The sequence below is a fragment of the Caloenas nicobarica genome, chromosome Z (genome assembly GCF_036013445.1).
Source record: "Caloenas nicobarica isolate bCalNic1 chromosome Z, bCalNic1.hap1, whole genome shotgun sequence".
NCBI lineage: Eukaryota > Metazoa > Chordata > Aves > Columbiformes > Columbidae > Caloenas > Caloenas nicobarica.
The window spans coordinates 34,635,456-34,662,916 of NC_088284.1; the positions used below are offsets into that span (position 1 = coordinate 34,635,456).

General features: G+C 35.4%; 1 protein-coding gene across 4 annotated transcripts in view; it reads right to left on the reverse strand.

The window, feature by feature from the left end:
- DMXL1 (Dmx like 1) overlaps nucleotides 1–27,461 on the reverse strand; it is an 80,747-nt gene that overhangs the window by 8,720 nt on the left and 44,566 nt on the right. For 2 of the 4 annotated variants that reach the window (XM_065657654.1, XM_065657653.1), the window contains exons 24-38: nucleotides 25,285–26,369; nucleotides 24,824–25,015; nucleotides 23,492–23,568; nucleotides 23,166–23,293; nucleotides 21,175–21,423; nucleotides 20,681–20,794; nucleotides 12,735–12,898; nucleotides 11,581–11,720; nucleotides 11,178–11,263; nucleotides 9,082–9,283; nucleotides 7,707–7,824; nucleotides 6,357–6,419; nucleotides 4,396–4,482; nucleotides 3,707–3,828; nucleotides 3,450–3,591 (exon numbers count right to left, since the gene is read on the reverse strand). In XM_065657654.1, coding sequence (XP_065513726.1) covers nucleotides 3,450–3,591; nucleotides 3,707–3,828; nucleotides 4,396–4,482; nucleotides 6,357–6,419; nucleotides 7,707–7,824; nucleotides 9,082–9,283; nucleotides 11,178–11,263; nucleotides 11,581–11,720; nucleotides 12,735–12,898; nucleotides 20,681–20,794; nucleotides 21,175–21,423; nucleotides 23,166–23,293; nucleotides 23,492–23,568; nucleotides 24,824–25,015; nucleotides 25,285–26,369 — 2,969 coding nt within the window. The remainder of the gene's footprint in view (nucleotides 1–3,449; nucleotides 3,592–3,706; nucleotides 3,829–4,395; nucleotides 4,483–6,356; nucleotides 6,420–7,706; nucleotides 7,825–9,081; nucleotides 9,284–11,177; nucleotides 11,264–11,580; nucleotides 11,721–12,734; nucleotides 12,899–20,680; nucleotides 20,795–21,174; nucleotides 21,424–23,165; nucleotides 23,294–23,491; nucleotides 23,569–24,823; nucleotides 25,016–25,284; nucleotides 26,370–27,461) is intronic. The other 2 variants (XM_065657656.1, XM_065657655.1) reach the window with 1 other exon arrangement.

A 27,461-nucleotide genomic window follows, 5' to 3' on the forward strand; every position in this document is an offset into this window, starting at 1 on the left:
CTTTCATACAATCTTTTAGGTTGGAAGAGAACTTTTAGATCATCAAAAATCCAGCCATGACTTTCAACTGCTTTAATTTTGATAAGCATTTTGCCACTGCTTTGTCACCAAAACAGCAGATAGCGGATCAAGTATTTTAAGCACACTGTTCTCACCTGGCCTCCAATCATATCAAGGTGTCAAATGGAACAACATATGAAGCAAGCAAAATTTGTAACTCATATTACTAAATATGATCCAAAGAGTTGAAACAAAATTTTATTCAAATTTTCAGTTTGCAAACAAAAAGGAGGGAAAACAGTTGGATGGGAAATTTATTTTCTTGCTAAAATTCCCTGGGGTTTGGATTAGGGGAGTAATTGCAATCCTCTTGATTACATTTTGGAAGCAGATTTAGATCTTCCAATTCTCAAAGCTTTAGTATTTGTTAAAGAGAAAGCCCTATGCCCCTTGGTTACCAAGGTGGATTTCAAAATACTTTCCTGAAAATAAAAAATAAGATTTTTCAAATACTTCTTTTCCTTTTTTTCTATAAGTACTTTAAATGACAAAGAAAAAACCTGAATGTTTTGGTAAAATATTGGTGAAAAAAAAACAATTTATACACTATAAGATTTAAGACAACAGAGAAGGATACTCTTCAAACATCGGCGCATACACCAACCAGTAAATAATTGCAATACTTTGCTATCTAAAGTTACAATTTCTCTATGTGTAAGTGAAAGAAAAATTATTTATGCTCATTCTATTTCTTCACCAAAATGAAGGGTTGCGTTGAGTTTTACAGCCACTAGCTTTTACCCAGAAGTCAATGGAAATTGTAGGCTTTCATTCAACAGATAAGCATGCATCATGATCTTCTGACCCCGACTGGATTACGCTTTGGAAAAATGCATGCTTACAGAAATGTGCCTTGGAAATAACTGATGGGTAGAACACTGACTGCTTTGTTGGAGAGCTGGGTGCTTTAGGCCTAATGTACAGTAAGAATGAAGAATAAAAATGCTTAAAATCTGCCCCACCAGTTATTAAACTAGTGAATATTGGTGTCAGTCATACTGGTTTGGAAGACAAGCTGTTGAACATTACCTGAGTTTCAAAGCTGACAGTATGTACTATCTAACTCAGAGCTCTCTTAGAAACACCTCCTCTAAGAACTGTGTAAGCACACTGTATGAAGGACCTGGTGGTGAGCCTCCTTACTTACCTTCTATGAACTGCATATCAGGGAACAGTGAAGAAGATTAACAACAAAAAAACCGCAAACTTAGAGCTAATAAAATGTTGTCAACTGACTAAGTATCATACATCCAATAGCTTCCCTTACTGATGGAAGTGAATCAAAGACAACAAGCCTGAAAAGCCTGTAATAGTAAAGAACAGCAGACTACATCTACTAAAGGGGCTGCAAATGATGGAAAAGCAAAGATGGGAGCAAGGATCAAAAGCAGTATCCAAAGGAACAAAGTGACAAATAGTAGCAACAGAAAGGTTTTGGTGAAGCTGAGTTTCCTCCAGTAACCCTATATTCTCTCAAGAATCCCTATGTCTTCCTTCATTTACTTTGTCCTTCATTCAGTACCTTTGTCTCCCTTACCTCATGGGCAGGTGTCATTGCATGCTGTGGCTGGTTCTCTACCACAGTTAAACAGTATGCCAAACAAAATTTCGGTCCAAAGTTTAACAGCAAATGCATTCAACACAAGCATAGCCATATATCTTAAGGTAAAAAAGTTTTACTACATATAAAATAGAAAGTAATGTAAGAATAGTTTACATTAATAGATTATGTAATTGTTGAGAAAGACACAAACCACACAAATTCTAAATATAGATAGTGAGAGGAGAAAGTGGCAAAGTCAATCAAACTATACTTGCAGAAGAGACCTGATTGTGATATCAAAGCTGCAAAACTGGCAACTAGGAGCAGTAGTTCCTAAATAGAAGGGTGAGGTGTAGGTACTGGCACCATAGCCACTTCTACATGTACAGAACATTTTCATTCTTATAACGCTCAGTCTTTATCTGCTTCTCCTAATCATCAAATATTTTCAAAAATCAACTACAATATAAATTTACATATGATACTCTCATTCTGCTGCCACTTATGGACTTGATCTCAGCTGTTAAATGCCACAAAGTGCAGCCAAGTCACAAGACTTAATGCATTCAGTTATCCATGAAAACTCCATATCTATGTGCCGACAGGCTGAGATACAGGTATCTTGTATGACCATTTCAGCGCAGATAAGTCACTCCAAATAAGCATCTCCCACCTAACACATCAGCTTTATTAGAAAGCATATATGCTGCACAGGAACTAAAGTAAGTATGTCAGTGGCCAGACAAGAATTATCATTGGATCCGAATTAAATCTGAGCTAACAGCTTTTTGCTCAGGGCCAAGCTTCATTCCAGACACAGAAGCTATTTCTAAAAGTAAGAGCTACCCTTATGCAGGTGTCACCTATATGACTGGAAGGATCAATTTGCTCATATGGACAGAGTCATGCTTTACTGGGTGTCCCTCACTCTAGTGTATTTCAGAAATGCTGCACAGCAAAATCGATTATCTCCTCTAAAACATGATCATCAGAAGTGAGATATTGAATAATGCTACTAAGTAGAGCTATGGCAAAACTTCAAAGAAGACAGAGCTGACAACAGCTTTTGGAGATAAACAGTTATACATCAGTGTGATGTGTAGTTCAAACTATGCATGAAGTTTGTTGTTGGTTGTATTTCTGCAGTATTGCCTTCCTCATTTTTCTTATGAAACTAAGAATCTCTTTTTTTTTTCCCCCCAAGTTGAAGTTGCTCAGTTTCTAGAGTTTCATTTAATTTGAAGCCTCTGTCCTGTGAGTGAAATCTGGTTTAGGAGTTCATTTGCTGTCTTTTCTATAATAAAGGCTCATACTAATATGCAGTGCACTACAATGGTATTATACTTTGTACTAGAGTAAAGTTGGTATTGACTTTTAAATAAAAACCGGAATGGTCTGGAACTCGAAACAACACTTAAGATTATACTTCAATTAAAAGATACCTCCGTATTTCACACAAATATTTCTAACCAATCTTTATGAATTTCTATTCTGAAATCTCTTGAATATATACCATTTAGATACAACATTTGTCTTCAAGTCACTCAAGAACAATTTAAGCTGCAACTCCTTACCTGAACCCTGATTTGTTATTTTTCAATAATGTATCTGAACTCTAGAAAGCATATATGGTTTGAATAAAACTTTGCTTGCTTAGTTGGTGCATCTTAAATTCTGTGCAGTATTTTTACCTGTTAATTGAATGATAATAAAAAACTCCAGCTTGCCTTGATTACAAAGAAAAACTACATATACACTAATTGTAAAATATAAGCAGCAATATTGAACAGACAGAAGAAGAAAAGTAGATAGAGTACATAAGGCTAATCTTTTACAAGTGACTTACCACAGATGCACCCCTGCCAGTTTGTGTACTACCAAGCCAAGGCATATTGATAGGTGTGCCGGGATTACTATGAGTATAAGGAGTGGTTCCCTGAACATTTACCAGATCATCACGAGCATGTATAACTAAGAAATCATCAGCCCTATAAATGAAAAAATATTCTAAGTTAGACTCCAAACAACAACATCAAATATTGTGCTTTGTTACACTGATTTATACACAGTCAAGCTGTGATATTTGAAACATAGAAAGTATACCCTTTATTTTCTATTTCCACATCATCATCAACCCAGGTATAGATTTGCGTAGCTAAAATCGCAGAAACATCTAATTCTTGAATGTCATGACTTGATGCTATTGCAATGCAGTTTCGATTTGCCTGAAAAAAACCAACACACACAAAGGCAGATATAAAAGAAATACTCAAAAAGGTCCTTTTAAAAACTTTATCGGTTACGGTACAGTTGTTCACAAAAACATACACTTAATTTACAAAACCCAAATATTTATGCCTACAAATATAGATACTTAAACTGTCTAAACTTGATGTTTCCCTTTTAAAAGTTTATTTGCACCTCTCTCAAGCAGCTCTAGCTTCTCATTGCTTTCCTCACAGGATTAACAGGAGATAGCTACACTACACTGCTTGCAACCAAGCTCCCCCTCCTCCACTTCTTAAGGCTTAAGTAGTTAAACAGGAGAAGAAAAGATTACTTCCTGGTTGTCTTTGACAGAGGAGGAAAAATACACCTACACAAAAGCTTGAAGTAGAAGCCAACTCTAGGACAACTGTTTAATTACGAAAATATAATCATGAAGTACTTTAGAGAATGGAGCACTAAGAGTTTATGCTGTAGCAGGATCACTGGCAAAGGATCTCTCACCCATTCACTATGGGACTACCACCTTTGATCAGGTGGAAGTACAACACCTCCTTTATACTCACCTTATTGACTGCAAAAGCAGTAATGATGTCAGACTCTTTATGGATTATTCTTGCCTTGCCTCCTGGGTATCCCAAATCTGTTTCTACCTGTACGCAGAAAGTAAAGCATATTTAAATGCAAACTTTTATGCAGCAGTGCTTTTCACTGGAAGTAGAGACCATACACCAGATCATATGAAATTTCATATATTTTTAATAGATTTTACTTCTAAGAAAATATGAAAAATATAACCTGCAAGAATTATGGTAAATGTGTGTCAGGTGTAATAATCTAGCTTCCCACTGCCACGATGGGACTACCACAGCACCACAGAAAGCATAATTTGTCACAGAAGTCACAGTACTGTGTTCATTCTCCAGTTTTTCAGGGATGCTGAAAAACAGCAAGGTTACATCCACACTTGGGGGTGTTGATAAGAAAAAATTGAGTCTCGACGTTTTTTTTTTTTAAAGAAAATTACTAAGTCATTTCATGCTCTTAGCAAACACTTTTCGCCACTGAAACTGATGAAATAGTCCAAAAAAGCATGCAGACAAGACCTTCATCAGGAAGACAAATTTGAATTTAGCAGCTTATCTATTAACCATTCTCCGCCATTAAATAAATCTGGAATCCTGCACATTCCAGTACCACGAACAATTTACTATCACTTTTCCCCCCGCCTTCTCTTAATATGATGTAATTATGTATTTGAATCTTGTCTACCCTTTTGCATTTTAGAAACGCATACAAGTATATGCAGTTTAGAATTTTATTGTGTGCTGGCATCTCTACCAGCACTGTAGTACGCCTGTTCAAAAATAAAGAGCTCAGCATTACAAGTATTAAACTGAAAGATTACAGACTCCAGTCTGTTGTACTTGCAAAATAATTTTACAGTGAAAAAAAGGCATTGCCAAACAAACGGTGACATAAAAATTCACACCTTAATTACAAATGTAAAATCATGTATTTTCTTCAAAACACAAAGAATTATTCATAACTACCGTTTCCCAGCCCTTTCCTTCAATTTCTTAATTCTCTGGTCTTCGAAAGACTTAAACAAGGATATTTGAGCCGAAAAACAGTAACATGGTGCTGTCAAAGAACTGCAAACAGTCTTTTTCAGAGTCTTAAAAAAAAAGCCTTTAGCCATTATACACCACGAAGTCAAATACCTTTAAGATGAAAACAAAATTGATCCTCCAGTATTCTGATGTATGTAAACCTGCACAAAACTGCAGTGACAACAGATACAAAAACATGATCTGTGTTGTGTAGTAAGCAAACCCAAATTAAGACTTTTTTCCCCAGTCGGTTCCAGTTATCTACATACTAATACTGCTTTATCGCATAATTAATAACAAGGTAGCCCAAGGACATCATAGAGTGTTCTCATTTCTGTCTTCCCACTACTTTTGTAAAAGAAAGCCTGAAGAATGCAGTACTTGTTTGTATTTCTAGGAATAGTATTATCTTTTCAGTCTCACATACTGATCTTTAAAGTGAGTTACTATAAAGTTGTTACGCGGGTTCATTGTCATCTTAAAACTAAGGCTCAGTGAAAATTTTTGGTAGGAAACTAGATCATGCTAACAAACTGCCCTAACTTCAGTTAACCGCCTTCACTTGTAGGTGACTATTCTAGCCATCTCATTCCGGTGAAAGCTCATGTTCTCATAGTACTGTTGAACTTTTGTCCCTTGGGCAAATCTGAACCTCAGCTCTTCACCTGGCATAGCTCTGGACTTTGATAATACATATTGTTTTTACCTAGTTGTTTAATCCAGCTTTCTAACATATGTTTAGTTTCAGATAGGCTCTACAACAAGACTAGTTTAACTCTAACTCCTGCAAACCTGAATTTAGGTTTACCTGCTTATGTCAGAGATTTCTGTTAAGGGAGATCAGCACAATTTCAAAAAGGAAATATTTCATAATAATGTAAGGTCTAATTAACTTGAGCATTACTAGTGTGTACCTTATTGATGATGGGCTCCTCCACCACAGAATTTTTCATGGTTTCACTGTGCTCCTCTAATGACTTCACCAAGGAAAGAACAACCACAGAAAAAAGAATAGAGATAAGACACAAAACACAAGGTTTCAAGGAAATCCTTAATTTCTTGTTTACCCCAACACAGAACAACTGAAACACAACAGTATGTTTACACACACATACATATTTTATGTAGGAACAGTAATTATTAAATTCTAAAGTCTATATTGAGCACCAAAGACACTGATGCACCTATTCCGTACTGCAACAGCATCTTGTCCATTCCAAAAGTACAATTTTTTGGAAAAAAAAACCAAAAAATGCTGTCTCCACTGACATTTTATAAATAACAAGAGGATACAAACTGAAGACAACACACCCACGCTGTGCAAGGCCGTTGATGATCCTACTAGGAAACACATGAAGCACATCTAAAATATTCCAAAATACTTTTTCATACAGCATAGCAACATGGCTGCATTAATATAACACATCAGACATCATGTATCTTCAAAGGACACAACAAAAGAAAAAAACTTTCCTTTCGACTGCAGTCTGTAGTGAACACAATTAGCCACAAATACTCAAGCTAGTATTCTAGTTGTTACAGGACAAAGATTAACTCATACAGAACTCTTTCCTGCCATAGTTTTTTACTAGTCATGAATACTCTTCTTTTCCACTTGTCCTGATCTGCTGCTTTCTCCTATGTTTCTACTACTCTTCAATTTTTCTATAATACAAGTGATTCTTTCGAATTATTGGGAATAGGGTAAGAAAAAAAGGAGCAACTAAAGAGGGAGAAAAAACAAAACAAAACTCCACTGCAGAACCACAACTTTTAACTGTATCCAGAACCTGGAATCCAGCTAGCCACAGGGTTAAGTTATCAGGGACAGAAATGTTAAGTGTTCTATGACCCTTTGTCATATTAAAATTGAATCATAACATGACAGAAACCAGTGAATAAAGCCAGGATGGTTACAGTATCAAAAAACTCAAACTTTTAGCACTTCAATTATGTTACTGGTTTTAATCTTTAAAATTTTAAAGTTTGTCATTCTTCTGAGGTGGCTCTTACACCGATCTTAAAGAATAGGCTGACTGTAGCTAAGTGGTATTAGTTGTAGGCTTACAGTCAAAGATTGACTATTTTTGTTTTGAATGACAAAATTGTCAAAGATTTTTAACATTAAATACTGTAGATTTAGAGTCATAGCCCAGTATATTATCCACTCATGCTCTAGAAAGTAAACAAGCCAGACAAATAAGTTAAGTAAAAGCTCACAGATTGACCTGCAACATTTTATGCACTTTATATACCATACCAACCTCATTTAGGCATCGCTTCTTTGTAAAAATATTTCTGATAAAGGTTTCCTGGACTTCTTCCTGTTTAACCAAGTACTGCCAGAGCCTCTTCACAGATAGTGCAACATGACTGCTAGATCTACAGAATAAAGTTAAAACAAATACCTACATCATGCTCATACTTATAAGAGATTGCAATACCTTACATTCTAAGAAAACCATAGTCAGAAGAAACACGGAAGTAAAACTACACCTCTCTAAACACTCTACTAGGCATATTTGGAACCATCCTGTCATCTTCCTGACAAACCTACATGTGAGAGAAGGTGCAAAAGGAAGAAGGAAAAGAACATACAGCATTCTCACCTCAGATCTTGGGACATGTGAGAAAAATCTCTTTAAGAGATTACACAACAATAAGGTCAGCATACAGATTATTTATTAGTCCACCTCATTCTTCACAACATGGATCATTTCTGTTTATTGCTAGAGTGCTTCTATCACATGGACAACAAATGAGTAACACTTCCCGCTAGGAACACATCATCAACTGTGTAACATCTCTGAAACAACCATGACTCTTCAGTAACAAAAGTGGAAGGACTGTAGAATTGGATCAGACTTCAAATATTTATGCTTATCCCTAGAAACCACATGGTCAGGAAAAACTTGTAAATACAAACATAGCTGCTTATGGCAGGCCAAAAACCATCAAACACTGTATCGCTTTAAAACATGATTTGGAAGTAATGCCAGACAGCAGATACATGTTAACCTCTTCCTTTTTAATAAACTCGAGTTACTAAAACGAAGTGTGACAAACATGGGGTATTTTACAACAAAAAGACAGGTTCTCTTGATTCTGCAACCACAGATGATAGTTAGACTAAAAAAGCAGAAATCTATTTAAAAAGTGACAATTCAAGAAACTGAGCACACTTTTCTGGCTGAACATGCAATTTTGTGGAGTCACAACCATGCAATTCTCATAAATAGTAATATTTCTTCTCCAATTTTAGGAAAAGATACTGATAAGAAAGTGGGGCAATTATTTAATTCGTTGTCACTCATCCTTAATTATCTCTCAGGGAAAATTTGTTATTCTTTATTTTAATGTCAACCATAGTTTTGCTACAGACACACTCAAAATTAGTATGTTAAGCTTCAATAAAAGAGCTTAAAAAATGAGAAATTTTTGATTTTTTTTCCTGATCTTGCTTTGGACCAGAGATGCATGAATTCTGATGTGAACTCACACTTTCGCAGTGGATTCGAGCAAATCTAGAAACTTGCATTATATAGTTATCGAAGTTATGGTCTATCATATGCACTAACAACATAATGCTTAATGTATATTAAAGTTATGACAGTAAGTGCTTATTGAAATCAGACTCACCTGAACGGAGTGTTTGTAGGCTCAAGTAAAGTTTTATGGCGAAGCAATGCTGGACCAGCAGCTAGAGCATCTTCAGAAGCATGAACTGAAATATAATGCTGAGGTGGACCCCCATATAGCTCAAGACGTCGGAGGAGAACTTGCTCCCAGCGCTGTAGTGTTTTCAGAACTGCATGGCATATTGGGGAGCTAACTGGAAGCTCTAGAAAGGCAAGCAAACAATAATTTAAAAACCTTACTTCTCCATTATAATATTGACAAAGATAATTCCACAGCTGAAGGTTGAAGTATATTTCAAGTATCTCCAGAAGTACGCTTTATTTGAACCTCACCTTGATATTTACAAGTATAAAAAGGTGAACTGCTTTGTGCTATCACTACAGGAACAGACCTCTCCAACACCGACAGAAATTAAGTATCATGGAACAGATCCTATCGGAAGCTATGTCAAGGCATTTGGATGACAGGCAGGTGACAAGGGAAAGCCAGCACACCTTCACAAAAGGCAAACGTTGACTGACTAATCTGGTGGCATTCTATAATGGACTGACTGCTGTGGTGGGCAAGGGAAGAGCAACTGCTGTCCTCTGCTTCTGACATCTGTAAGGCCTTTGACATGGTCTCAGACAACATCCTTACCTCTAAATTGGAGAGATATGGATCTGATGGATGGAATGTTCAGTGGATAAGGAACTGGAGAAAATGACTGCATTCAAAGAGTTGCAGTCAAAAGCTCCATGTCCAAATGGAGATTGGTAACAAGTAGTGTCTCTCAACAGTCCATATTGGGATTGGTACTGTTCATTATCTTTGATAATGACATAGACAGTGGCAGTGATTACATTCTCAGCAAGTTGTGCAGATCACACCAAGCTCAGTGGTGCAGCTGATTCACTATAGGGATGGAATGCTACCCAGAGGGACCTTGACAGGCTTGAGGACCAGGCCCATTTGAATGTCATGCAGTTCAGCAAGGCTGAGTACAAGGTCCTGCACCTGGGTCGGGGCAATCACCTGTATCAATATAGGCTGGGGGACAAACGGATTGAGAACAGTCCTGTGGAGGAGGACTTGGGGGTACCAGTGGATGAAAAACTGGAGATGACCTGGCAATGTGCACATGCACCCCAGAAAGCCAACAGCATCCTGGACTGCATCAGGAAGAGCATGGCCAGCAGGTTAAGGGAGGTGATTCTATCCCTCTGCTCCACTCTGGTGAGAGCCCATCTGGAGTACTGCGTTCAGCTCTGGGGTCCCCAGTACAAGACAGACACAGACCTGTTACAGCAGGTCCAGAGGAGGCCACAAAAAATGGTCAGAGGGCTGGAACAATTCTCCCATGAGGACAGGCTGAGAGAGCTGTGGTTGTTCAGCCTGGAGAAGAGGAACTCCAGGGGGAGCTTATTCCGGCCCTTTAATACTTAAAGGGAACTTACAAAAAAGATGGAGAAAATCTTTCTACCAGGGTCTGCTATGATAGGACAAGAAGTAATGCTTTTAAAGAGAGTAGATTTAAATTAGATATAAGAACGAATTTGTTTGTTTGTTTGTTTACGTTAAGCACTGTGAGACACTGGAACAGGTTGCCCAGAGAGGTTGTAGATGCTTCATGCCTGGAAGTGTTCAAGGTCAGACTGGATAGGGCTTTCTGCAACCTGGTCTACTGAAACATATCCCTGCCCATGACACGGGGGTTGGACTAGATAATCTTTAAAGGTCCCTTCCAACTCAAACCATTCTACGATTTCTAGGAAACAAGGAGTAGGAATGATGTAACTTTAATTACAAAAAACTATGGGGTTTCCACAAAGGAATTAGTATTGTAAACAGTTTTCTACAACTAAGAGGCAAAGAAAAAACTAAGTATGCAGACTCCTGCTAACTACTAAGCATTCCTTCTCACACACTCATCTTACCCACCCACCATGTTATTTCATAAATATACTAGTACGATAAACAGTATCAGAAAAATCATTGGCAGATCATGGAAAAATTATAAATTTTCAACAAAATAAAGCTACAACATATATACTATTTAACGCATTGATTTTAAATATGGTTATTAAGAGTGAAAAGACAACTCTGCTGCTTATTACCTGAAAGATCATGTCCAGCCAACGGGTAGAAAATCTTCAAATTGTGAAGTACCAGCTGAACCATTGCCAATCTCATCAGTGACCAACTAACAAGAAAGCACTAATAAGTAATTTACTAATAAGAAAATAAAATTCTAATTTATTCACAATTAGGATTTAAATTTAGAGCTTTAAGTTGTCATTATAAACTGCTGATAACCACAAACAATATTTTAGAACATTATAGATACTTTGAATTCAAAAGTCACTATACCATTACTAAAATAATAATTGCAAAAAATTAACTACTAAGTCTAGATAATATACTGTCATGAAGTATCAAGTAACTGGTGTATTTTATCAAAAGGACAGAAATGCAAATGTAGCAATTGCAGACCATCTTGCATTCTAAAGAGTTACATACCTGTATGAATTTGAATTAGAATGCTCTTGATTGTGTGAATTTGATGTAAACACATTTCCATCAATATCTTCTTCATCTTCACCACTTTCCTGACTCTCTTCTGAATCATATTCCACTCTATTTTGTGATGGAAGAAGAGGCTAAAAATTTACACAATATTCCTTAAGTATCTTCAAGCCAACATCGACTTTTAAATAGTCTTTTTAAAATGCAACATTATAGTATTCAATGCTTTTTATTAAAAAGCAGGCATATCATCTTACACAATTTAGTAACATCTGGAGTTTGTACCTTAGGAAAAGGGTAACTGTCCATAAGCATTGCATACTTTAACACCTTATTTTTCACATTATTCAACATTCTAATGCTGAAAATGAAAATGCAAATAGTTTTCCAAGCCTTATTTTGCCTTACTTTAACGTCAGATATATCAAAGCACAAGTAAGACACAGAAGCTTGTATTTCTCAGAGAGAAGCCAATACCACCCGTATATTTTCTCTCTAGTTCTTTCAAGAGCCCAGAGGACTAAAGAACACGAAAATCCTATCCCCTGCCTACAGTGTTCAATATTTATGACAAGCCCGCCATCAGCGCCCCACTGTGTTATTCAGTATTTGAAATTTCTGGTTTGTGCTTGCTCCCAAAATACTGCTTACATTTATTTTGCTGATAGAGCTAATACTTGTTATAGAAATGTACCATACAAATCCATGTTGTTGCTTAATTACGTAACTTTCTACAAAGATCTGCTACAGCAGACTTGACACAAGGCAATCTAATTTGACTTCTAGTAAACATACAAGCTCATTTCCCTCATTTGAAATAGAAGATAAAAAGCTTGTCACATTTCCTTGTTCATCTAAATAGCTGATCCATAATTACCTACACATTTGTACTCTGCAACTGTAAAAAGCAACATGTTTATTCACACCATTATCTGAAAACAAATTCATTTCATAACAACAGTAGTTAAGAAAGCTGTTTCAAAAATATCTATAGGTAGTGTTTTAGAAAAAGCTAAATATGAGTAATAAAAACAGGCAGCTTCTATCACACATCTAAATTTATACCTGTAATAAAGGCTAAGAAGAAAAAAAATTACCTTTCCAGAAGCGAGAGAAGATGGTTAACTGTCATAATAGCAAAAAATTACCTTTGCAATAAAATAATCCCAGATGCTAAGCTCAGGGGGAATAAATCTTTCTTTGGAAGACGGAGATTCTTGGTCTACCAATGGCAATGCAGATGACTGAGAACTCTCTTTTGGAGAGGTTTTTGATGAAAGCCTGTAACGTTTTTGCTGTTTCTCTCCATCATCTACAGAGGAAGAAAACACAGTATGTTACTTTAAATTATCTGCTCCACCTCCCTACTGCTTTTAATAAAGGGACTTGTAATAGAATGCATCTTCCTCATTGTAAGCTTTCAGAATTTTATCTTAACATTTCTGTGGCAAATAAACATAGAGAATGTTAATGGTCCAATATGTAAAAACAATACACAACTAGATTTCCAGATGGGGAAAACCCTCCATTACAAATAATGTAAAATAGTAGAGTACACCCATAACTGCACCAGAAGCTTTCTTCCTACAATAAACATGACAAATATTGTTGCTCAAGCAACAGCACTACAAAACTTGAATAAGGACTAAGGAATACTGTCTATGCTTGGTTTTTAAGATAATCCAAGAGTCTTATCTTTCAGAATATACAGTGCAAATACCTAAGCTTGCCATTTGTACTCCAAGTTTCAACTCCGCCTCTCCTTCCAGAGGAGGTCTATACTTTCTCCTAAACAGTACAATTCTGATAAATCCATTTGTCCTAACCATATATTTCTCCAGCAAATATATCCCATTTTAACTAATACAATCCAATATATACATTACCAGACAGGAAAGGACTAATTATTTGTAATAATATTGCATTCTAACTCCTAGGACTTGAGGGGTCCCCTTACTTCTCCCAATATTATTTTTTTTCAGAATAAGAAGTGTCTACAAGAGATTTATTTGAATTATATTCTTGATGATTACAGTACTCTAGGAAACAGCTTATCCAAAGTATCAGAAATATCTTAATACAGTTACATCACAAATGAATGAGCAAGCAAGCCTCATTTCAGATCCCTTATTTCTTGTTGAGAAGTATCAACTTCACAAACATGGAAAAAGTAATGGCTTACTTAAAAAGAGGCTCACATAACCATCTGCTAACATGAAATCATTCTGGCTCTTGGTAGATGAATTCTATTCCAATGCAGCCTTTCTGTTAGTAGTGGAGCAATGACACCGATTCTCACCATCCCTGACCAATAAGTTAATGTTCTGTCTCTCCAGAACACTTCTGAAGTCGCAGGGATGAGGAAATAATGTTCGGAGATTTGATACAACATGGTGGCCTTCATTGTTCTTCCATTTAGAGACAAAATGGATTTGAATCTATGTCCTACTTGATTGTAAAATTTATTTTTATTGACAAGTAAATAGATGTAATACATGAAGACTAGTTTTTAGGGAGTAGATTTTTTTTAAACTGCCTTTTGAAGTCCCCAGAACTTTCAACACCTATTTAACTAAATAATGAAAAAATCACTTTTTTCTTAAGCATTTCAAAATCTCCCTTTTCCAGTGAAGGTTTGAAGACTATGACATCATCCAAAAGAATCACAGAATACACTTCAGTTCCACCCTACCCCACAGCAGTCATTTTTTTTTTTAAGTGAAAAAAAACGCAAAAAAGCCCAAAACAGTTGGGGAAGAAGAATATAGAAAAAACTTTTCAGTTTTTTGTTCAGTTAAGTGGGTGTTTTTTTGTTTGTTTTGCATCGAGCAATAATGAAACCAAGTAGCTAGTCATAAAAGATCTCACGTAAATACCTCTCAACTAAGCGGAATACATGTTGCCTCATTATTTGAGTCTTTGGCTGATACAACAGCAGTAACAAACAGGCTCCAAGAAAGCAAATCTGCAGAGCTGATCTGCAGATTAGACATCCCTGTCACTGAGTTCATGCATCAGCCTCTTGGGCCAAACCAGTTGCAAGGATGAACTAATATGAACAATCACAAATGCAAATGGGTGCCTTATTGTTTTATCTTTCCTTATTCCCTTATGCTACCAAGGGCCCACAAAACTAACTTACAGGGAACTTCTGAAATTGCTTTCTGGCACAAAAAGAGCCAGCAGCCTGATGAATGCCTGAAGTGAACTACTAGAAAGAAGTATTTCCTATACCCTTATTTTTTTGGTTTACATGTTTTAGCCACAGGAGACTTTTGAGTCTTGACAGATCCTTGAAAGACGATTTCCTTCAAAACTCTTATGGGTACTCCAGTCACTTGAAAACAGAAGGTCCAACACTCCAGACAAAACAAAACCAGCACTTACTTAAGAACAGTTATATTCCACATATAAGCTTTACATGCTCGTAACACAATCTGAGCCAACTGTAAACCCTGAGGAAGGTTAACATGGAAGTCGATTTAAAAAAACCAAACAAACCAAAATACAACTTAAAGGGTTTTTATACCTCAGAACTATATATATATATTTTTCTTTCAAATGAGCAAATTATCTGTATTCACAGTGGCTGATTGAATTATTTCACAATTTCTCGTTATTTTTGGACCAGAAAAAAGCCCATGTTTTTCCAAGCATTTTCAAAAATATTTTTGACCACATATGAAGACAACCATTACCACTATGAGCAGCTGAACTATAAAATAATTAACATATACAATCTAATAAAAGCTGAAGACAGCATCTTATCTTTCATCTTGAAACTGGGATATTTTAACAGTCTATATTACACTAGTATATCGTAACAACTTTTCTATTTTCCTGTTGGGGATATTACTGGAAATCCACTTACCTGTATTAAAAGCCACAAATATAAGAACTGCAGTACAATGCATTTTCATTTTATTATGTAAAGCTCATCGGCTAAGAAAGAGCATGCACATGCATCACTCTGAATGAATTTTTAGCAATTGCTTAAAAAAAAAATTCACTAGGCATAAAAATAAGGAGCAAGTGTTGCATGATACAGAAATAAGCAAGTATATGCTTGCAGGTTGTTTTTCTAAGCAGAATTTTAAAAGCAAATGCTTGACTTTCAAATAGTACTTCTTTTGCTTTGTGGTGGATCATTCTTTGCATTTTTAAGAGCACTGCAGGCTAGCCACTGGAAAAAAACAATCAATATTTAAGACAAATGAAAGTACAACCATGTAAGTAGTTTGAAATACATACTACTAATGCCAATTTATTTTTTTTTAATTTTAAAAATCTTTAAATAAATTAACAAATTCTTTAAAAATCTGACTCTGTCAATTGGGATTTCAGATCACCAATTATATTAACTTTCAAATTTTTCATATATTTCTAGTTAAAACTATTTTACATGTTTTTTACATTCAAATAGTTTCTATTCAGTCTAATTATAAGACAAATGTAAAAATGTTATTTTCCAAGAATATTGGAATATTTCAGACAGGGAAAATGCTTCTGTTTCTACCAAGATCTAACACGCATAGTGACAGTCAAATGACTTGTTGCCCACGTCATCTCCCTTCCACCTTCCCAGAAAGAGCTAAAGGCAGATCTTTCAATTTCAAAAAAACCCTAAAACATACAGAGTTACTGTGTCTTATTAGTCTTTGAAGACTAGGTGCAGGCATGAAGCATCAACACTCCAACACCCTAAGACAAATGCAAGTCTTCCCTAAGAGATGTAAAATTATGAAGTCTTCCTCCTACAAACGCATCATCTTTGACTTCAGGCATCAAAAAATATCAGCACTGCTGAAGCCCAGAAGAATGGAATGACAGAGAGATGACAAAGAAATACTGATTTTGAATCACACCTCGAATCATTTTTCTAAGTGTAAAGCCCTGCACAGATTTCTGTAATCCTTTGGGAGACTGTGAAAGCCAACTCAAACAGCAGGCTGGTGACAGTCTATACTGCTGTACATTTCGACTTCAAACTTTTAAAAAATTTGCATTTTTCAAGGTTACAAATCCCGAAGTTTTCAACATGATATTCTGCTTACTCATGGGCAATAGCCCATGTGGCCAAGGTGATGAATTTAATGAAATTAATGAATTTAATCCATTAATTTAATTTAGTGCTCTACCACAGCAATAGCACTTGAGTTCTGTTAGCTGTAGTTTGATTCCTATTTGTACACAAGACTGCAAATTCTTTGTTGTATTTATGCACCATTTAATGAGTAGTGATTCACTGAAAAGCTCAAAGCACGTATATATTAAACTCTTAGATGTTTCTGAAGACATTATATACACTGGGGGCATTTCAATAATCAGTGAATGGAAACCTTTAAAAAAATTAAATAAGCACAATTAAATACTTGGTGACATACAAAGTTTGTTGACATTTCCTGTTCTGACTGTTTAAGGCTTCTTCTACTGACCCAAAATAACTACATCATGCACAGTGCAAACACTTTAAGTCAAACTTCTGATCTGTTTTAATGCCTGACTTAATCAAGAATAAAACAGTAATAGTGAGAATACAAAGACTTTAATACAGGATAGAAAGGCCACACAAGCAATGAAGTAGTCAGTACTCCAAAATACCATAAGAAAACAAGCCTAATATTCCAGTCTCTAATTCCGAGCTGAAATTCAAGGCAATTATTCTCACGTTGATGACAAAGTTTCCATTACTAACAATACTGCATGGAATTCTGCATTAAAAAGGTACAGCGTGGCATGGCTGTTAAAGGTCCTTGCACAAGCTAAAGGCTTCAGAACTTGAGTAATCTATATCCTTTCATCTGTTCTGAGATTAAGTGATGCCTGGAAATAAAGTCTAGAAATGTTGAGTTTTTACTGCTGTTCCTGATTTGCTGGCACAACTGAGTAGCAGACACATAGCACTGTCAGATCCAGCCTGAAGCAGAAAGTTTCTAGTCTAGGCAAATTCAGTTTTTGTTATTTTGTTTTAGATTCTGCACAAAACCTACCTCACAGTAGGAATAGCATATAAAGAGTTCTAAGTGTTTGGGGTTTTTCACAATTGCCTAAGGAAAACTTGGCCAAACACTAAATTCATCTTCTGCTTAGATACTGTGTTTTAAGTCCGATATTTGTAAAATCTGTAATAGCACTATGTTTTCTAGGTCATAAATAACGGTTTGTGAAAAGCAAGTGAATCCTACAAATTAATTCAGAGGATCTAACAAGGAAAATACATGCATGAGCCTGACAGCAGGACTGCAGATCCTATGGATAAATTTTATATGCATATCCTCATCATAAGGACATTTGTTTCTCAAAATCTCTGGCATGTTATATGAAACTCATCACAGTAAGTGCTGACAGTTTATCATTTCTCCCTACCGAACTACAACTATGACAATAATATTTGTGTTCAAACTTTTAAAATTACTTGGTAAGACAGGACAATCAGCAGAGAAAAATAATTCATCTTAATAGTCAAGTACCATCAGATTTCTGATTTTCTACATCTGAAACCTAAAATGACATTTTAAGTCTATAAACTGTACTTGTAAAACACTCAAATTTTGGAAGTAGTCTTGCATTTAATTTACTCTTGTAGCATGGAAAAACTGAATATGAAATGAAATTATGGATTTCTAATTTTTAAAGTAAAATTCAAGGTCTTCCTTAAGAACCCTCTGGATAATAGAAAATGTACCACCTCTATAAAGACTTAAGTTACAAAAGAGTTTTCTGAGGCAGTTTTCAAAAGAAACTACATGGTAAATATGATTCTGAAAAGATTTACTATAATCAACAATAGGGTTATATTTCAGATGAGAATTGCCTCTTTGAAAACAAAACCTACCCACAGTTTTAAGATATAATGTAAGTTCTCAAATGCTAGCCTGGTTTGTCAAAATCTTTTTCTGCAACTGCAAAAACAAGAAACACATCTGGAACACATAACATGTCAGGCACCTCTAAAAGCATTCAAACTGATATGCTTTGTCTGATCTTTACTGTGAGAGAGGCAATAAAAAAAATACTCCTTCATGCAAACTAATTCCTAACAGACATCAGGATTTTACAAGACTACCAGGAACTAATTTTTGCTTCCTAAGTATGTGTCTAAACAAAAGATCATATTTATTTAAAAGAAATTTTATATCCAAAGCTATTGTATGCCTAAGTCACCTAAGCACAGAACAGAAGGGGAAATAACATAGCTTTATTGGCCTGTACTATATATAGTACTACAGTCTCCTAAAAGAAGTTTCAAACTTGGAGATCAACGTTCACATTCAGAAAAAGTGCTCAAGGATTGGGGGGTTCTGGAAGGAGCAAGAAGACAACAACATGCAGGACATACAGTGTTACTATATTAGAATCTTTACTGTCAATAAATTTTGGCTTTTGATAATAATTTGAGAGTGAAAACATTTCACAAAAATCTAAAAATAAACTTAGGGGAAAAAAGTGTAGTTATGCATAACAAAATGGGAAGCTATACGTAGTCTAAATCATATTATGGAAGAACATGCTATAGTTGTCTGGAACAAGCATTCCAGTCACTTCTCAGTATTTGTTTCTGGATATCAGAAGAGAAAGTAGGATACGACAGTAAAGGCACAAAAATATAGCTGATTTTAACCCGACTTCTCTACTGCAGGTCTATTGTTTTATTTTCTTTTTTTTTTCTTTTTAGTTTAAAGTGACAGAGAAAGATGTTTCTCCAAAATTCTTTCCCCTAAAGTTGTTGTAGATAGACACACATTAAAACCAAATAATACATCTACAGAATCTTAGAATTATGTAAGTTGGAAGGGACCTGGTCCAACTCCTTGCTCAGAACTGTGCTGACTTAAGCGATGGCCTAGTTTGTTCAGGTTTTGAATAACTCCAAAGATGGAGACTCCACAATCCCTTCAGGTCCCTTTTCCAGTGTTCGATTAATCCCTACAAAATAGTATTTGGAAAGGTCCCTTCTTCCCTTAAAAGTTCAGTTTCAGCTTATTGATTCTTCCAGCAACAGTTTTACTAATTCTGCCATCAGCCAGCCAGCATTCATTTTTAAGACAAACATGCAGTAGATGGGCATTTAGTATACATTTCAGAATACATTTCTATGTAAAAATAATTATAATTTTAAAACAGTAGTAGCAGCAGCATTAACACACCTCAGTATGCAATTACCAACACCTAGGAAACTTGGATAAAAGCCAAGTTGCACCTTCTAACACTTCGGATATAGCAAATATATTCACCTTAACAAACCAAAAATGAGAAATATTTATTCAATACCACAGAGAAAAGTGATCAGATCTAGAAAAAGAACTTGCTTTTGATTAAAATCTCTGCTCTGAAATTACTCTAAGTGTCTGACAAGGTCTGTATTTAAACTATATTTTCAGCTTTCCTTATATACAAGGTAAGACATTTTTTATGTGTAACATACATCTAATAATAATAACAAAATATATTTTTAATATATATTCAGATGTGATATACAAAGCGACTAAAGTTTAAGTAACTTTATCTTTAAAAAAACGTTCCTCTTAAAAAAAATTAGGTAATCTGTAGGATTGTTAATCTCGTTGAAGTCCAATTATATTACAAAGCACAAATCTGTACAAAAAAGAAAAGTATTACAGAATTCATTCTTGACCTCAGGATAATTTATAATCATCTGTATTTAAAATGTGAAGGTTGTTTGCTTTTCTAAAGGCTTCTCATACTATGAAAATTTAATATCAAAAAGACACCTTTTCGTTGTAATGTCTAGAACGAACACTTAAAAATCCACATGCATAACAATGCTTATATTCAAAAAGCAAAACAAGCAGCTCTCCAAAGATATGAAACACTTCTGATACTTTCAAACCATGGTCAGAGTAATTTTGTATTTAACATTAATTTCAAATTAAGTGTAGTAAGAATACAACAGCACTGCCAATTTTCTTTTTTGAAATGGCTCAATTTAACTGCTGCTTTAACTACAGAACTTCACTTTAAATTTTGATGTCATGGCTTGCAAACAGAAGTTTTTCTTTCTACATATGCAAAAAAAAAAAATCACGCATAGCAAACTGCATGTAGAAGCCTATTACTAAATCTAGTATCTTGCCTGAAGATTTGGTAGGACTATGAGTACTGAAGGCAGTAAGGGATTTGGAAAACCCCACGCATTCCATGGAGAACACTACTACCTGCTGTGGGCTAGGCATTGGGAAGTGCCTACCTGCCAAAGAGAGAAAACATACTGTATTTGTAAAATCGGAATATATTCCTGTTATGAGAGAACTGGAAAGCTTTAAAATTAACATTAAAAACTATGCTGTAATAACATGAACATTTTCTTTTTAAGATAAGCTTACCCCCCTTACATTACAGTTGTGCTACTTGGAAAGCTTATTTGAATAACATTCACTTCTGCTTCCTACTCTCTTCTACGTAACATTTATGCTAATAATTTTAGATCCTTGTTTTTCTTTACAGACCTAAATGCATATTGAATTCTTACCAAACATGAACTGTTTCAATCACTCTTAAGCTTTCAGCAGTCACATCATTTTCTTAAAAAACCCAGAAGACAAATAGAAGTAAAACAATAGAACTAACCAGTTTTTGTCTTTAACTGCAGTTGTCCTCTGCTGGGTGTATGAGCTCCTCCTCCAAAGACAGCAGACCACATTTTGTTGTTAAGTGGATGAGCCATAATTCTATACAACTCATTGCTAGAATGTGTTGCTAGGCCATGGATGAATAGACTCAGATAGACCGCAGTTAGAATTTCACAAAGTAAAACTGTGAGACCTGGCTGGGCTTCCTCACCAGCAGAATTCAAGAGACGTATTAGAGCTGTTATTCCTGTTCGTAAAGAGAAAAAAAAGCGCGTATGTGTGTGAGAACATAGTCTGGATTATCACTAGCAACCTACGTTACTTAGTACCTTCTAGTGTATAACAATTCTAAGTTTTAGAGGAAATTGAAAACTCCATGAGAAAGTGACATGCTATTTATTTTTAACAGTTTATTACAGCTTTTCAGTTTCCTGTTTTGGACTATTAAAAAAATACATGGCAACTTTTCAAGAAAAATAGAAAAAGAAAAATCACAAAAAAAGCACTCACATTTTTGATATATCTTAAATAAAACACTGTCAGCTTTAATTCAACTCCCTGGTACCGAAACTCTAAGTTACAACATTTAGTTACATTACTTACATTAATCTATCTCCCCCCCTACATGTCTCAATCTCTCTTTTCTGGTTCCTCAATTCTTTCAGTAAAGGGTGAACTTTTTGTTCTCTACTTTAAATCCAGCGCATCACAGTATATTCAATGCATAGCATACAAATGTTAAGATTAAAATACTAATCTGCTCATTGACTTTCCTGTGATGCCTGTTTCACCAGTTGGGTTTATAACTCCAGCATAACTCTAAGATAAAATTCTATATTCTCACTTTACAGTGGTAAAACCAACCAACAATTATGGGCGTTGGCTTGAACTACATATTGTCTGACAAGCATTCTTTCACTCAAGTACTAAACATCTTGTAGTGTTTTTATGCTCTGATAAAAAGTTGTAAAGAGTTTCAGATGTGGCTCCAACTTGTGTCACTTTGTTCACATAAGTGAAAATACAAATAGCAGTGGCTTATGAATTCTGCTTTGTGTCATACTCTCCTATTTGCACAGAAAGCATATGAAGCTACTAAAAACCAGAGAAATCAGTTCAAGGTGATACTGCTTAAGGCATAAGTGCTAACAATCTCTTGTCTCATTCACTAGAAATTTAACACTGCAACTAATGAAACAAGGAGAAAACAGATGACAATCTGATTTCTCTCTAAAATCAGTAGATTCAGTGACAGAACATTCTGTGGAAAAGAAACACAGTCTAGGATCAAGCGCAAAGACTGCTTAAGGTTCTGCAGAATATTTTTTAAAATGTGAATTTTTCTTATTGAAAAAAATCCCATAATATGAAAGCATATTTCTTGGTTATGCTGACATTAAAATTAGTGGTGTAAACTGAAGCTCCTACATACATATGTTTCATAACTTAGACACCCTCTAATATTACCCATGTAGCTTCATTAGCACATGTTAAGAGTTACCTGAAGTTCTATGTGGGTTTTAGAACTACAGCAAAACATAATTAATTATGAACTTCTCACTGTCAACAGTTTCAAGTTAGTTCAAAAGTTGTAATCACTCTGAGATGGAGCACAAACTATGACAGCCTTTCAAGTCCTTTTCAAGAATAAGTAGAATGATGGTGAGAATGACCTGTTGCCTGCAGGGGGAGCAAGTAGAGCACAGGACAACACCCTACTTTCTGTTTACTTTCCCTTTACTAGAGCCTCCATTAACATAGTTTTAGCAAGAGAAAGCATTATAACTCAACTTGTGTTAGTGAATAAACAGAATTCTTATGTTACAGCTTTGGAAAATTGAAGATAAAATTTTATTATAAGAAATTATTTTCACCACACAGTTGTTACAAATACTACTAGAAAGTCCAGAGCACAGCTACATGTTCTTACAGTGGATCCAGACAATTAAGTTTTCTTTAAGAGGCAAGAAACAAATCAACTCTAGATACCTGGCCACTGAGCAGGTGATGTATTGGGAGTCACTGTTTCTTCTAAGCTTGCTGTTCTTAGAGAATGGCGCTGAGTTAATAGCACTGTCTGATATACTGTTCCGGTGAACTGATTTGCTTGAAATGAGCTGTGAAACAGAAAAGTGGGATGTTGTTTTTATTAAAAAAAGAAAAAAAAAGTTATGTTTAAAACTATGCAAGTGATGGCCCTTTCTAGATGTAGGCAGGTGTGACCACTGCCTTCTGGTGCATCATCTATTATACCATCACTACAGTGAGACGGTGTGTTGACTGTTCTCTAAAAAGTACTTTCTATACACCTTTACCTGTAGCTGTGGCGATCGCAAAGACATTGGTAGATGCAAGCAGAGAGTGATGCTGCTAAGGTATGCATGACATATATCTGTAAGACAAAGTTTTATAGAACATATTATACATATTAAAGAACAGTGCTTTGTACCATAGCTTTCATGCATACAGATTTGTAACAGTGGAATAAGCACTGCATGTGGAAGGTATAAGCACTTACGGAAAAAATCACTTACAAAGCCACTTTCTTTTTGGAATTCATTTCGGATAAACAATTTACTTTGAAATTAAAGAGATGGGGAAGCACTCACTTCACCAACCCATAATAGCAGATCAGCTCTAACTGCAATGTTTTCAATTAAGAAACAGCAATATACTAAACCTCTATACAATAGTTATGAGTGATTATACCCTAAGACAGTAGTAATATGCTGGCTCCGAACACAAAGGCTTGCTTTAGAATGAAAATTACAATGCAGCTTTGTTTTTGACCAATTCTTGTGCAGCCCTCACACAATTTACTCAGTATCACAGTGATCGCTATTTTTATCGTAGGTGATACTTTTCTTAATGTAACACAAAACACACGTAAAGAGCTAGACAATTTATTGATCCAAAAGGTTCAGATAAAAAAATGAGTTTATTATAGTTATTTGTCTGTTTCCTCTGAAATGAAGCATAGACTAGGAACTGAGCAATCTCTTGAGTGTTCTCTATAAATCCCTAGTAAAAGTAAACATGATTTGGGAGCTAACACGAACAAAACTTCAGGAAAGATTCAGCCTAAAACTTTAAGTTTGATTTCCAGTCCAAGTTTCAATACAGAAGAAATCTTACAAAAACATAACTTAAAAAACAGACTACCTTTTACTGTATGAACATACATATTGTTTCACAAAAAAAGTCTAATTTACTGCAGTTTGCTAACGATCAGTTTTTATACTTCAGAACTTAATTTTACTTAGGTCTAGGACTAAAATGTGGAGTTTACCATTAATATAACAGATATACTGATCATATTGCCATAAAGACATATGTGATACTGATAGTGTAGTACAACATGTTTTCCAGAACAGATGTCATCTTGGAGAAATATCCAGTCCTGAGAGAGGCCAACCTACTTCAGCTTGTCAAACCAGATGCTGAGCATCCACAATAAGTAATAATCAGTGGACATTATTTTAGCCCAAAGTAAGTACTGCAGAAAATATTTATGTTCCACAGTTGTATTACTTGTCACAGGTAGGCACATCAGAAAGTTTTCATGACATCAGAAAAAGATTCATCACTTCAGCAAGCTGGACGATGACAACAACAACAACCCCAACCAACCATTAAAAAATACACACCTTGTTGTTCTGAGTATCTGGATGAGGTGGCGAATCCAAGTTTATTATGGCATGTAAGATATCGTGAGTTAAGTTACCAAGATGTAGCAACGGATTAGCCACCACTGTTTTGGCACTAGCTGTGCAAGCAAATAGGAGAGGTATGGAGCTTTGCTCTGGTAGGGAGCTGGAAGGTATCTGTATTGACTGTTCCTAAAAAAAAAAAGCAAGAAATACAAAGTGATAGAACAGCTTCCTAAAGGGAACATAAGAACTTTTGAAAGAGGGGAAGGAGATTCTAAACAAGAAAAAAAAACATAACCTGCAGCAAACATGTTAAAAACAGTGTTACATTTAAAAAAAATGTAAAAGAGGTGCACGCTATAATAGGGAAATGTCAACAATAATATAAAACACATCCAAAAAAAAAATCTACAACAAACCTGAAGCACAAAAAATACAAACTAAGCTCATTCATGTACCTGCTGAGATTCCTGCAACAGTAGAATTAATTCCATTCTGACAGAGGCCAAACCTCCACCATGAGAGCCATGAAGTATACAGTAACTAAGGAACATTCTTAGGAGAGACTGGTATTTCAGAAGCCATTGACGTCTTTTCTGAAAGTCTTCTTTCTGTAGCATATTTTTTTGCTGGTCAGCTAAGTCTTCAGTGTCTTCATGTAATGTAGCTTCTTCCGGCACCACACTAATTCCTGACTGCACATCTTCAACACTATAATCACAGGTCTTTTGAAGAGCTATCACTTCCCTTTCAAGCCACTGATAAAGCTGATACCTCAACTTCCCACCATCTACCTCATAACCAGTAGACAGCGTACGAAGCTCTACAGTAAGAATTTTCAGGCATGCTCTAAACTTCAGCTGTGCTGATATTATATCTTCTGATGGACTTAGAATATCTTTGTCATCAACTACACTTAAAGATTCTGCGTAGTTAGAATTTGTTTCATATAATTCTTCAGTTTTCTTCAGAGGTTTTAGCTTTTTCATTACCAAGGAAGAATCTTCACTCTCACCACTTTCATCACTGTCTGACTGTAGTTTCAAGTGTTCATCTTGGACTACCACACTTGTCTGGCTCCAGTCAAAGGAAAGAGATGAACTTGAATGTTTTCCTGATGAACAATCTGAAGATGAACCCAGACCATTGAATACTGGCTGTGACCAATCAACACTGGAAGACAGGTCTTTTGTTTCCAACTCTTTAATTGGAGAAGATGGTGAGAAATCTTTACTAGTATCCATTAAACTAGAGGATCTACAAAATGACTTTGACCTCTTGACAACTTTAGGCATCTTTGATAACACTTCCAAGGCCAACATAGGACAACCAGCTTTTAGATGGGCATATGCAGTGGTGAAAAATAGCCGTCTTTCACCTAGATTGATTTTGTCAGCTAATCCGTTTTCTACTGTTAGGCAAATATGTGTGGAAGACGTATCAGAAGAGCCAAAATGACGTCTCAGCAAAAGTGGATGCGTTCTTAAGTAGTTATAGAAGTTAAACACTGCAGGGTTACAACTTGATGAACCATCTTCTTCACCTGAAAAGATATTGCATCATGAGGAAAATCTACCAATCTGTATGAAATAATTCATCTGCAAAGTTCTAAGTTCATTAGAAGGCTATTAGGTCTTAACATTCATTCTGTTGTTTATTTCAGTGCACCCCCCTTTTCAGCTTGCTTCGCACTTTTATACTGAATACCTTGGGACAGAGGACATTGCCAAACTTAATCACTACTAAAAAGAGAAACTTGGGTGGGAGAGCAGGTAAGACCTTTAATTTAGAACAGCTGCTATGTCTTTTCCTTGCAGCCAGGCCAGTTCTACTGCAGTCAAACAAGACCACATTCCTCTTCAGTTTAGATTTCTGAAATCTCCGTCACTACGTGACAATAAGATGTTACATCTTAGTAAAGATTTTTTCTTAAAAAGTATTTTTGAAAATTTAGGATATTTATTTTGTATACATCTTAACAAAACCAAAAACATATAATAAAATTAGGAAATCCATAGCATTTATATATACTGATATCAGTATTACATACTAATTAATGAGTTATACAGTAGTGCATATTTCAATGTCAAAACTACAACATGAAAAACCATGAAGATATGAGCATCAGCACAGGATGGTTCACACAGCTTTCAAAGAGTCCAGGTTAGCTGAGATATACCCTTACTGTTTCCTGTATCAGGAGTTATGGCATAACTAACTACATGTAATAGGAAAAGGTACAAGAAAGAGCATCTTTTAAGTAAGAAAATAAAGCAAAACACCACAAACATGCCACCGAACTGATTGCAGAAAAATTATATAATCTAAAAATGATTTTACACAGGATGTGACCAAGACACAAACAACTGAACGCTATATCCCTCATTTGCTCATAACTATCCTGAGGCATGTAACGTCTACTGAAATAATTTTTAAAGTTAATTACACAACTCTAGGGATTTGCGTCTTCATTTATTCCCATCAAGTTTCTCTCAGTAGTCAGGATTGAAATCAGTTGGCATGCTAATTACTAGGAACCTGAAACATTTAACTTCCTTGGGAACATTAACTTCAGGAAACAATACAACTGATTCTTAGAAGGCCTATAAAGCTAGCAAGAGAACAGGGAAAAGAA